At 40.1% G+C, this 13,434-nt stretch overlaps 1 protein-coding gene and 1 pseudogene across 1 annotated transcript; both read right to left on the bottom strand.

Annotated features, from left to right (window-relative positions):
* Window positions 1-2,795: 2,795 nt before the first annotated feature.
* Window positions 2,796-5,205, bottom strand: LOC137102528 (major histocompatibility complex class I-related gene protein-like; annotated as a pseudogene).
* Window positions 5,206-8,294: 3,089 nt separating this feature from the next.
* On the bottom strand, window positions 8,295-12,743 carry LOC137102519 (major histocompatibility complex class I-related gene protein-like). The gene is made up of 6 exons (XM_067482135.1): window positions 12,632-12,743; window positions 11,762-12,028; window positions 10,809-11,084; window positions 9,619-9,921; window positions 9,214-9,312; window positions 8,295-9,032 (listed from the first exon to the last, which is right to left on the bottom strand). The coding sequence occupies exons 1-6, from the start codon at window positions 12,741-12,743 to the stop codon at window positions 8,983-8,985; spliced, it is 1,107 nt and encodes a 368-aa protein (XP_067338236.1). The 3' UTR covers window positions 8,295-8,982.
* Window positions 12,744-13,434: the final 691 nt, after the last annotated feature.

Below are 13,434 nucleotides of genomic sequence, written 5' to 3'. Positions count from 1 at the left end.
GTCACCAAGTGTTAGAGACATCTCTCTGAGATGAGTCTGCATGAGTACTGAGGAAACTGGGATCAGAGGGGAGTCAGATTAATACCAAACAGAAAGACGAGAGACAATGTAAACAGCTACACTTTTACTTCTAAATGACATTCAGTCAGGTTTGCAGGTAATTGTATGTGAAACATCATAACACTCATAAGTGGTAAGTTATGCACGATTGAAATTCCATTAAAAAGAGACTAAACAGCACAGTCCACTTTCTTATCCATCTCAGGTGTTGTTTACAGATGTATCTCTTAAAAGGAGACAACAGAATATAAAAAAAAAAAACTCAAATAAAGTTACAAAATTTGTCAGACAAGAATATACATTCAAGACCTTTGGAAAGTAAATTTATGATTTTCTTTTTTCTTCAAGTTCTAAAACAATTCTGGTCCAGCAGATTCCCTAGAACAATAAATACCAAAACCGTTCTGCACAACCGTTTTGTCCTTCAGTGGACAGGCAAAGATGATTGGGCTGTTCAGTGCTGGTTTGGGCTCAGTGGTGTTTACCATGGCAACACTGACATCTATATAAAAGCCACAGACAGCAGAGAAGCCAAAGAACATCATGAGCTGAGCAGCACTGAGGAGGATCAGTTACACACATTTACAGTACATGTGGTCTGGTCTGTGAGAACAGGGTCACTGCTGATTCAAAACCACATAAACTCAGTGGCCACTTCACTAGGTCCACCTGTACAACAGCTTGGCCCGTTATTCATTTACATTTTACATTTCTAATTATTTTACTATAACTTTTTTAAAATATACTCAACAACTATTGGTTTGTTGTTAGGTTTGGATGCAATTTCAGAGTAAGGTGATGCAAACTTAACCCTGAATCTAATTCACATTCAGCTTATACAAATATTCTTTTATCATCAGAAGTAACAAAAATGGTCAGAGTGTATAAAATGTTTTAGTAAAACAATGACAATTACATTGATGCCAAGGTTTCCATCCCCCTTTATAAATTAAGAATTAACTTTTATTTCTGATCAAGGAACATTTGTACAAGCTAATTGTGCATTAAATAGTATGTTGAAAATAAAGGCATGAAAACTTTGGCATCCAACTGTAAATAGTGTGGCCTATTTAAGTACAGTTTTGCAGTACTTGTCCATCACTGGAGTATTTTTATTTCAGTCTACTTCTACTTCTACTCCACTACAGTTCTGAACAAAATATTTTACTTTTATTCCACTACATTTTTTATAGCTTTGGTTACTAGTTACAATTTTCCCATTAAGAGTCTTAACACAAAATCTAATTAACTAATAAATATATTTATGTATATTGTAGATTAACTACCTGTCAGTACGTAAAATCAGCTTAACCTTTACCAGCTGAGTAAATATTCAAATGTGATACTTAATAATAGTAAATTATATAATCAGAGATATTTTCACTCTCGGATTAATAGTACAGTTAAAAGCATCAAGGGCAATGTTCACTCACTCCAGCTAGTTATAAATACCCACTGGGGTCACTGTATCCTTTCGCCAGACAATGGAAAAAACAAAACAAACAAACAAACAAAGAAAAACCAACTATATTTCCAAATATTGATTGTGCTACATCATATATTACAGCTAAATGTATGCAACAGTAAGAGCAAGTATCCTTGAATAAGATCCATCTGCTGCAGCTATGAGAGAAGCTTTAAAGGGCGGTGAACCTGGTTTCAAGTTGGATATTCGCAGATGTTTGGTTGGAAAAACTTCCGGTCAACAGATCCCTGTCAGATGTTTGTATGTCCAGAAACACACTGCCACATACTCCACACATGAATCCTATATTATCACATATATTTAGAAATGATAGAAATGATTATATTTAATGATTATTTAAGTATGACTCTACAAATCCTATAGAGGCCACAGTCATTCATATTGAATAAATTGTACAGAGTTGCACTCCTTATTTACATCAGGTGAACTAGTGATCATTTTAAAAATATAAAAACAAGGATAAACTATGATAATTATGTTGCTAACTGATTTTGTTGCAGGTCAATTACAAGAAAAATACTGAGAAATACTGACCTTCATTCATAAACCTCAGCTTTGATTCTACCTTTTAAAACCCCCTATTTGAAGGAGTTTAAAGTCCTCGCGCTCACTGCCAAACCGAATTGGGACACACCTAACAGGTGGCAACACAAAACCAAGGGTCAGAATCAGCTGATGGAGCCGAAGGGGAGAATTAGCACTGGTCCAAAATCTGGGAGCCGCTGTAAAAAACACAGAGGAGACACCAGCAACAGCCATGGGAGCAAGCTGATTGGGAATTATTTTATAATAATTATACATTGGTAAATAAATATTAAATAATAAAAGCTTTTTCATAAAATATTTTACCACATCACTGACATTTTACATCATTAAAAGTTTTCTTTAAGATCCATGACTTGTTATGAGTCTGTGTCTTCATGATTTTAGGAAAGCAGGTGTCATATTGTCACAGTTTAAATGTCCAGCAAAAGCCTTGTCCTCCCCAGACACTTGCTGGATAAGTCAGAACACACCCTTCATCCTGTTTGGGAAGTCACTGCACACATTCACACTTTCTATTTCTTCTCCTCTCATTCATAAACCTTTGAAAAACCTTATTGTCCATCATGCTCATCTTGCAGCCACCACCTGTCACCACCACCTACCAGCAGAGGGCTCAAGACTCCAGAGCCCTCTGCCAGGAGGCTCCACCCAAACTTCATATTATCATCATATTGTTGTGGCAACTTCCTTTGAATTCTTTGTGTGCAAAGTCTTGTATTTCTAGTCTTCAGGTTTGACTGATGAAATGTTCAGGTCAACTGTCATCTGGAAGGTTCCATCATGGTTGGGGAGGATCTCTCCATGGTCCACGTCCTCATGAAGCTCCTGTCCATCTTTCCTCCAGAACATTGTGGCTCTGTCAGGGTAGAAACCTGTAGCGTGGCAGCTGACTGGAGAGGACGGAGACTTCTGGAGGAGAGACACTGAGGGAGGAACTGAAAAGTTAAAAAAGAAACTCCAATTCCAGATATGACAGGCCTCCCTGTATTGGTTTATAATAATGTAACTGCACTCTACAAATGGAGAATTACTGTGCGACACATTCTGCAGTAAGACCAGAACCTGTTAATAACCTGTTGTCAGCAGAAACCTGCTCCCATACTTCAAATGCTTCAGCAGACCATCAACACAAACATAGTTAATAAAGTTCTTCCAAAGCTCATTTCTCCTTTTATCTGCATCCCACAGGTGTTTGATGATGACAGACTGGGGCTTTGGGGCGATCCATGTTTGCGTCTCCAGGTGAAATACTAGTAAGTCTTCTCCGTCAAAACCATACTGATGGAAACCACTGATGGCTCCAGCTTCATCATCCAATTCACAGCTGGACAGGCATTGTAAAATGTGGACACCTGAAAGAGATGTTAACATTTAAAAATCTCTTACTTGAGCATAAAATGTACCTCTGGACTCCACAGAGGTTGAAACAGTGTCAGTATTTGAGGCCTTGGGTGGATTGATTTTGTGTTAAACAGTATAGAAGAAGGAAAGATGCTGTGTGTCTGTGTTTGCGTTTCTGCCCTACGTGTGTATCTGTAAAGCATATTTGCAGTAACATACTTCCAGTTTGGTTTAAGCGCTTCTTCAAATTGTGAAGTTCATCTTTGAAGAGCTGCTGATGCACTGTGCACTTCCCCTATGTGTCGCCTCCAGTAGTCTGGATCCCCGTCTCTTAGGTTTTTCACCCAGTCCTGTTTGGGTATTGCTGTCTTCAGTTTGCTGTCACAGTAACTCACCTAGACATCATTAACCAGTGCAACAGCCACAACCTCTGGGAAGTTTGGGACCCCAGAAGATGCAGTGAAGAAAACCTTCACAGAGTGTTTCACTGTAGTACAAACAGGAATACGGGGTTTTTAGTTAAAAACAGCATTTGAATTTTTTTTAAATCCTCTGTGCAAAAGTACGATTACAATAGCAGTTACAGGACACACCTCCAAATGGTATTTCTGTAAGCTTCTGTGGCAGCAATAAACTTAAGGTAAAGATTTTAAATGTTGTCTTACCTGTGTATGAAACATGACAGATGAGGAGCAACAAAACAAAGTTCATATTTGAGAGAGAAGTTGAGCTATAGCGCAAAGTCAAGCAAAGCGATGTGATTATTTTTCAGTCGCACGCTGTTTCCTGGTTTCAAGACTTGAATTTTTGCTTTCTGACACATGAGACATGTTCACTACTTAATAACTCTGTACTTGTCTGTCTGCTAAATTCCAAATCAAACAGTATCACTCAGAGACAACACAGCAGGATTAGAGTCTGACACACACACACACACACACACACACACACACACAGTGGGATATTAGTTATAAATGGGTCTCTTTTGTTATGTTTAATGTGTTTCTGCAACCCCTGTTGGGAAAAACGTGCTTAACCTGCACATACTTAGTTTACCTTCCATTGTGAACTGAACTTCACAATTTGAACCAACAGCAGTCAAACTACAATTAAGCTGAAGATGTCAGAGTTAAACCACATTCAGATGATTAATATTCTGACAATAATGTCACCTACTGGTGCATGTAATGTAGTGCAGCAATGTCAATGAATTTAAAGTAGAACCTTTATGTTTAATGTCGGTTTTAATAGTTCAAACTACAGGAATAATCACATAAAAATGACTTTAGAATTTCTCCAGCTCAAAAATCAAATTAATGAACATAAAGTAACATCCATAAAAATGTTCTTTTTTGAAAGTATTGTGTACAAAACCTATTGTCATTAACATTTAAAGTTTGAATTTCATTGGCTCCAACATTTGAAGCTGATCTTCTTTGTCCTCGGATGCAGACAGACAGCAAAAGCACCAATAGGAAGCTCTGCAAACAGGAAACCATTAAAAACCGTTCCTACCACTGAATGTTCAGTTTATGGGGTCAAGTTTAGATTTCATAGATGCATTCACTCTCAACCACACAGAACACAGATTATCTTGTTTTGCCCTTTCAGCTTATCCCGAACCTTCCAGGTCGCCACAGCAGATCATTTGTCCACATGGTCACTTGGTACAGTTTTCACACCAGATGCCCTTCCTGACACAACCCTCCCCAATTTCTACTTGGCTTGGGACTGGCTAGGGAGTAGGGGTTCAGCGTCTTGCCCAGGGACATTTTGACATGTGGTTGGGAAGAGCAGGGCACTGTCATTGCATTTTCCCAACCATACAGAACACAGATACTGTTTGGAAAATGTTCTCACCACATGACTGTGGAATTTTCCTTTTTTCCTGTAGGTTAAAGCAGGAATAACGAGTTCGATTTAGAAAGTAGCACAATTACTCCGTCACAAAAGTATTAAAAAAGCAAAATAATAAATACTACTAATGATGCTCAAGACTATATACACTCACCAGCCACTTTATTAGGTAAACCTGTTTGAACATGACATGGTTGGTAATTATTTTAGAAACTGAAAATCTACTGGGCTTTTCATGCACCATCCACAAGGTTTACAGAGAATTGTCTGAAAAACAAATTAGTAAATAAAAAACTGATTTTGAAGCAACTTCAGACAAATTAATGATATTCTTCTTTTCCTTTGGGCTGTTCCCTTTCAGGAGTCGCCACGGCGAATCATGTGCCTCCATGTAACTCTGTCCTCTGCATCCTCTTCTCTCACACCAACTAACTTCATGTCCTCCCTCACTACATCCATAAATCTCCTCTTTGCTCTTCCTCTAGACCTCCTGCCTGGCAGCTCCAACCTCAGCATCCTTCTACCGATATATTCACAATGTCTTCTCTGAACATGTCCAAACCACCTCAATCTGTCCTCTCTGACTTTATCTCCAACACATCTAACATGAGCTGTCCCTCTGATGTCCTCATTCCTGATCCTGTCCATCCTCGTCACTCCCAAAGAGAACCTCAACATCTTAAGCTCTGCTACCTCCAGCTCTGCCTCCTGTCTTTTCTTCAGTGCCACTGTCTCTAAGCCGAACAACATCTCTGGTCTCACCACCATCTTGAACACCTTTCCTTTCATTCTCGCTGATACTCTTTTATCACACAACACACCTGACACTTTTCTCCACCTGTTCCAACCTGCCTGCACTCGCCTCTTCACCTCTTTTCCACACTCTCCGTTGCTCTGAACCGTTGACCCTAAGTACTTAAAGCCCTGCACCTTCTTCACCTCTGCTCCCTGTAACCTCACCATTCCACCTGGGTCCCTCTCATTCACACACATGTATTCTGTCTTTCTGCGGCTAAACTTCATTCCTCTGTTTTCCAGAGCAGACCTCCACCTCTCTAGATTTTCCTCCACCTGCTCTCTGCTCTCGCTACAAATCACAATGTCATCTGCAAACATCATAGTCCATGGAGATTCTTGTCTAACCTCATCTGTCTGATGCAGACCACCACTTCATCCTCTGCTCTGCCTTTGTCCTCTTCATCTTCCTCATCACCAGCGTCATTTTACACACCACCATCCTGTGTTGTCTGGCTACACTCTCCCCTACCAATGCTTTACAGTCACTGATCTCTTTCAGATTACAACATCTACACAAGATGTCGTCCACCTGAGTCTTTCTACCTCCACTCTTATATGTCACCCTATGTTCCTGCCTCTTCTGAAAGAAAGTGTTCACTACAGCCATTTCCATCCTCTTTGCAAAGTCTACCACCATCTGACCTTCTGTGTTTCTGTCCTGAAGACCAAACCTGCCCATAACTGTCTCATCACCTCTGTTCCCTTCACCTACATGCCCATTGAAATCTGCACCAATGACAACTCTCTCACCTCTGGTGATGCTCTGCATCACTTCATCTAACTCACTCCAGAATTTCTCCTTCTCTTCTAACTCACATCCTACCTGTGGGGCAGAAACACTCACAACACTGAACATCACCCCTTCAATTTCCAGCTTCAGACTCATCAACCTGTCTGATACTCTTTTCACCTCTAGAACATTCCTCACAAACTCCTCTTTCAATATAACTCCTACTCCATTTCTCCTCCTATCTGACCCATGGTAAAACAACTTAAACCCTGCTCCTAAGCTTCTAGCCTTGCTACCTTTCCACCTGGTCTCCTGGACACACAGTATGTCCACCTTCCTTCTCTGCATCATGTCGATCAACTCTCTATCCTTCCCTGTCATAGTACCAACATTCAAAGTCCCTACTGTCAGTCCTACATTCTTAGCTTTCCTCTTCTCTCTCTGCCTACGAACACACCTTCCTCCTCTTCTTCTTCGTCTTCGACCAACAGTAGTCCAATTTCCACTGGTACCCTGTAGGTCAACAGCACCGGTGGCGGTCGTTGTTAACCCGGGCCCCGACCGATCCGGTATGGAAGTCTTTGTCACGGTTCGCATGTTTGATTTGGCATGTGTTTTACGTCGGATGCCCTTCCTGCCACAACCCTCTGCATTTATCCAGACTTGGGACTGGCACAAGAAGACACTGGCTTGTGGCCCCTTGCGGTTGCATTAAATTAATTAAATTAAATTGCATTAAATTTAAATTAATGATATTGATACCTGATATTAGGCTACAATAAACTGACTTGACTGCTCAGATTAGTTGGAGGCCAAAGATCTTCACTATGTGAGATAATGTAGTTGATTCTTATTCTGTAAAGCTTTGTTTTAAACTTAATATAAACTTAGTGTTTTATTGCTCTTGCAACTTAAATGTTTCCTTCCTATTTCATGAAACTTTTACGTGTGTCAGGCTAAAAGAGCTCCATGAAATCTAAAGACTTTCATTTTTCCAAACCTCATCAGTACTTTTCTAATCTACTGTCATCATTGTTTGGATATAACTGAAGGATATTTTGTAGTTGTGTTACTATGTGCACTGAGTAATGACCATTGGCCATGTACAGTTTGTGAAAGGACACACCCCATAATGGTATTCATGACATTTTAATCCATGTGAACAGACACACACACCTTATCTGCTCACCTACACAAACACACGATTGGCATGTGTGTCTGCTGGGCCCTGGGCAAAATGAAGACCAACTCAAACAATTGTAAATAATTCTTCTTATGTTAAAATTAACATAGACATGGACATGGATTCTGGAATTAAGTCCAGCTGGAGGCCTTTGCTGCATGTCATACAGTACCTGATCTCCCCCCTCATGTTTGCAGTCCACTTCTGCGTTGTTCATTTTAGATTATGCTTTTCTCTTCCTCCACAGGCAGTATTTATGATTACAACTACTACAGTCATATACAAGTGGACATACTGTAGAAAAAAAGACGTTTTTAAAATTATATTTAAGGGCTTTATTGAAAAGTGAAGCATTAGCATATTAAAAGAAAATATGTACCAGGTGTACAAAATTGTACACCTGTTACAAACATAATCATGTAATGTATAATGATTAAAACACAGTAAATGGGCTTAAAAGTGGTGAACATTGCTGTGGAAGCTCAGTGTTCATATAAAATGGCCATTCACTAGGCCTTATGTGGAATCAGGCTGCACCTTCAATAATCTGCTAACCTTCCTCTGTCCCTGAGCTGATGTACCTGTGAGCTGCCTTCAGATCCTACATTGGCTCAAGTAAATAGCAGATTCTCAGCAGCTTGCTTTGTGTTTATACCTACACTGTATCTGCTTAGGTCAGGCTGGATGTCGACTGGCTCAACTGTCCTGATGGGAAACATCATGTGAATATACAGTACATAGTCCATAGTCCAGTTATAACCATTGTTTGTCCTTCCATTAGTCATACTGATGGTCACTAGTGTAGTTAGCAACATCAAAAAAAAAAACATTTTGTGCACAAAATGGTCAAAACATTTAACAGCATCAACATAAATAAATGACATAAAAAACACAAATGATTTACTGGATATGAAGTATAAAATTTGGCAAATGTTAGTGATTTTTTTCATCTCACTGCAGGAAACTCAAGGTGTTTGTGAATCAGGTTTCTGAATTCAGTCTCTCAAAGAGCTCAAAGCTTCCAACGGGAGCTGTAAGGTCAGAAACACAAAGTTAATCCACATGTCCTGCAGTGAACTTAGTGACACAAACTTGAAAGAGGTCATCTGACTCCTCATCCACATCATTACTTTATTTCCTACCACTTCTCCCCAACAGTACTGTACTGAGAAAGTCACTGAAGCTACAAATATGCTCATTTTTCCATCTCACCTGTCTTCTTTTTGTAAAACATGAATCCAGCTGCAGCAATGAGGATGAGAACAAGAAAAAACATCATCACGATGAGAAGCGTCGTATTAATGTGCCTCTCTGGGGGAGAAACAACAAAATAAATAGTATTAAGAAGGTCAGAACAGAAACAGGTTCAACTTTCAAACCATCACAATATGATCAATGATTTGACTCCAAAAATAATGATAGGTTGTATGTTGGACTGAAAACAGGTGACAGCAATAAACAAATAAAAAGGTAAACACGGGCAACACAGCAGTGAAGTGGTGGCACTGTCTCCTCACAGCGACAAGGTTTTGTCTCACAGTCCAAACAACCAGCTGAACTGAAGGACAACAGCTAAATTACCAACAAACATCCAGTGTCCTCTGAAATCCTTCTTACCTCCGTTGCTTCTGACCGCTCCTTTGTCCAGTTTGGTGATAATGTCGTCCTCTAAACCAGAGAGCTGTAAGACACATTCGTACCTGCTCCAGTCTTCATGTAGCAGCAATGAAAGTTTCAGGTCAACTCTCATCTGAAAGGTTCCATCATGGTTGGGGAGGATCTCTCCATGGTCAGCGTCCTCATGAAGCTCCTCTTCATCTTTCCTCCAGAACATCGTGGCTCTGTCAGGGTAGAAACCTGTAGCGTGGCAGCTGACTGAAGAGGACGGAGACTTCTGGAGGAGAGACACTGAGGGAGGAACTGGAAGAGAGAGACGAAAAAATATAAAATATAAAAATAAAAAATATTGTTGGGCGACTGTGGCGCAGGAAGGTAGAGCAGTTGTCCACCAATGTCACAGTTGTTGGTTCAATCCCTGGCTCCTCCCGTCACATGTCAATGTGTCCTTGAGCAAGACACTGAACCCCAACTTAGTTGCTCCCGGTGAGTGTTGGCCAGCTGCATAGCAGCTCCCCATCAGTGTGTGTGTGATTGTGAGTATGAATGGGTGAATCAGAAGCAGTGTAAAGCACTTTGAGTACCAACAGGTAGAAAAGTGCTAAATAAGTGCAGAACATTTACCATAAAACTTTCTTCTACATGAAACACAGATAAACAATTTTCTATGAGCACATGTCCAAACAATAACTGATTAACTGATCCTCTGCTGTGGCACAGTAGCAATATGGACTTCAACATCTGCACAAGGACAAAATCCTGAATCAGGTAGACGATAGAAACTGTTGAACCATGATCAGTGTATTCATACAGTTTAAAGGACACATGAAAGGCAGGATGACAGGGTTTCTGAAAGACAGCAGACAGCAGCCTGTTCTGACAGCACTCACAATGTCACAGAACAGAACCAGGTTTTTGGCTATGAAACATGGACTGAAGTGTACAGTCAATGAAGTCATGTTTGCCATCTTATTCTGTCGTACTTTTAAAGTAATGTTTGTATCATTTCCAAGTGAAAGGTGACAGCACCAGAACAGAAACTGCAGAACTAGACTGGAAGTTTATTATGTCCTGAAACCCAAACTCAGGACCATCTCATCTTTAATTCCAGTGTGTCTCACTCTGTTGGTCATGTAACTGAACTTTTTTTGCACTTTACTTCCTAAAATCTTTAAGCCACGTGAATCTACCTTTTCTCTGCAGATAGCTCCTCCCATAGTCCATGTAACTCCTCAACCACTGAGGGCAGATTGTTTTGAGGAAGTTATTGTTGACCTCTACTTCAGAATAAAGTCTTTCCCACTTGGTTTGGAACGTGGCTGCCTTTTCTGTGTACGCCCACTTCATTGTCTTCAGGTCAAACATCATGAAGTTCTCTCCGTCATAACTGTAGCGATCAAATCCAAGAAGCTCTTCAGTTTTATCATCCACTTCACAGCCATAAAACTCCTGTAAAATGTGGACACCTGAGGGAGAGAGACAGAGTGAGGTCCACCTCAGTCATCTGTTCTAATAATGAACATCTTATCCTGAGCAGCAGATACAGATTCAACCAAATCCTGGACTTTTACAATCACTGAGACTCTGGTAACAATGTTTAAATGTTGGACATTTTTGTTCACCTCTTCTGGCCTGTAACACTCACCCTCAGTCTGTGAATCTTATCGTATGAATGTATCCAAGTTCTACCGACATGTTAACAGAAGCTACAGTTTTTACAGCTGCTGTTTTTCTAGGAATCTGACCTCCGAGTTTATTAGATATCTGTAACTGTCAAACAGCAGCAGGATCATAATTAATGTCTCCAAAGTGAGATAACTGCTGTTTGCATGTACTGGGAAAAGGCGGCACAGCAGCATTAACTTTATTAAATCATCTCTTAGATTGAACTCCTTCATTATAATGAAGAACGTGCACAGCGTGTTCGCAACATGCTACTGCTCCAATCATCAATAATAATTTGTATTTACAAACTGATGTGTGCAGTTTATCATGATGGATTTTTTTACTGAAGTTAGTAAATCTTGTGTAAGTTAGTACAATGTGTGTATCTAAGAGTAAACATACAGATATAAAAATGTATAAAGAAATATTGCACAGCACACTGAGGTGATACAGATATATAACTTATAATATACTGTACCTCCACTTTGGTTAAAGTGCTGATTTAAATCCTCAATCAGAGCTTTTGACTCATCGCACATGTCTCTGCAGGTCTGAGTGTTCGACACCAAGTGCCGAGGATCATCGTCAGCAAATTTAGTGATCCAGTCTACTTTGGGCTGTGCCGTCCTGTTGTTGCTGTCACAGTATCCCACCTGAACTCCATCAACCACTGCGACGGTTGTAAACTCTGGGATGGTTTGGAGTCCAGACGACGTGGTGAAGAAATATGTCAGGGTGTTTTTCACTGTGAAACAAATGAGGAGACTTTCAGTTCTTGTTCAGCTCTGGGATGGTGGGTGTAAATGCTCTTTTACAGACTATCCTGTCCAGGTCCAAACACCAGACAAACAAACTGAATCAGGCACAGATCACAGGTCACAGCCAGGTGTGAAGATGTTTAATGGATGGTCCTGAGATTAAAGTAACTTGTTATTTAGGTGCAGATCAATCCAAGTTACAGGTAACTCAGCACCTTATTTGTCCTAAACTATAGTGTTGCTTTTAAGGAGCCGCTGGATGAGAAACATGACGTTTTCTGCAGTGGGGAAAGTTAGAAAGTACATTTACTCAAGTACTTAAACGCAATTTGGATGTATTTCTACAATATTTCAGTATTTCCATTCTATAATATGTTTCACTACGCTACATTTAGCTCATTACTGTAGTTACTTTTCATATCAAGATATGAAATAACAAATAGATACATGTAAACAAATATGGTACATGATTAAATTAAGACAATAAGTAAATAAAGGAATTAAACTGTAGCTCCATCTGCGACACCATAGTGAGGAACACATGAACGCATCCAAAACTAATAATATTCAACAATATGCGAGATTTTTACCGATAATACGTTTGTACTTGTATTCGAGTCCCACCCCGTCAGGCGACCCAGCCAACAAAGGGCGACCCCGGTGCCGGTCCCGAGCCCAGGAGGGGTGCGGCAGGACGGGCATCGGGCGTAAAAACGCCTGTTAAATCAACGTGAGGAACATGTTCCGCTGTGGCGACCCCTGAGGGGACAAAGCCTTTTGTACTCTACTTTAAATGCAGAACTTTTAGCTGAAACCAAACCTTCTTACACTGTCCCCTGTTGCTGCTTGGACATTTGTGGGGACCTGTCTTATGAGTTTTATGTCAGTCAAGGTAAAGTAAAGAAAACTGAACTAACTATGAACAAATCCACATCATATCCACACTATGGACTGCAGAATAAAATACTCATTTGTTATATTTAAACTTATTTAAAGTAATAGAGGAAAACACGAACATTAAGGAGAATCTGGGCGTGTGAAGGTCTGGGAACCGGTCTGACAGTTTCAGGGCGATGTTCATCATTTTGAGACATTTTTCAGGCTTTTTTGCAGCCATTCTCTGACCCAACGGGCCTGTGCTCATTGGGCCTGTTCAGAGATCCAAAGTTAAAGAAGCATTTACATACAGCAAACATAAGGCAGAAGAAGTTCACCGTGATTTGTAAAAACGGTGACATTACAGTGTTTGAGTTTTTCACCTCTGTAATTGACTGAATGAAACTTCAAAATGTGCTGTGTTTTTGCAGAACTTGTTTCACAAGTCGTCATTTCTCATGCTTTCCTGACCCAACAAACACAACAGACGCACCTTGTTGTTTAACCCTGAATGCAC

Source organism: Channa argus, chromosome 1 (assembly GCF_033026475.1).
Source record: "Channa argus isolate prfri chromosome 1, Channa argus male v1.0, whole genome shotgun sequence".
Classification (NCBI taxonomy): domain Eukaryota; kingdom Metazoa; phylum Chordata; class Actinopteri; order Anabantiformes; family Channidae; genus Channa; species Channa argus.
This window is presented reverse-complemented; position numbering and strand designations above follow the sequence as displayed.

Excerpts from the sequence above, each read along its gene's own strand:
- LOC137102519 (XM_067482135.1), bottom strand. The coding sequence starts at position 12,743 with ATGCCCGTCCTGCCGCACCCCTCCTGGGCTCGGGACCGGCACCGGGGT. Across the intron at positions 12,029-12,631 it reads CAAGTACAAACGTATTATCG|TGAAAAACACCCTGACATAT; the intron begins GTAAAAATCTCG and ends TTTGTTTCACAG. Across the intron at positions 11,085-11,761 it reads GCACTTTAACCAAAGTGGAG|GTGTCCACATTTTACAGGAG; the intron begins GTACAGTATATT and ends TCTCTCCCTCAG.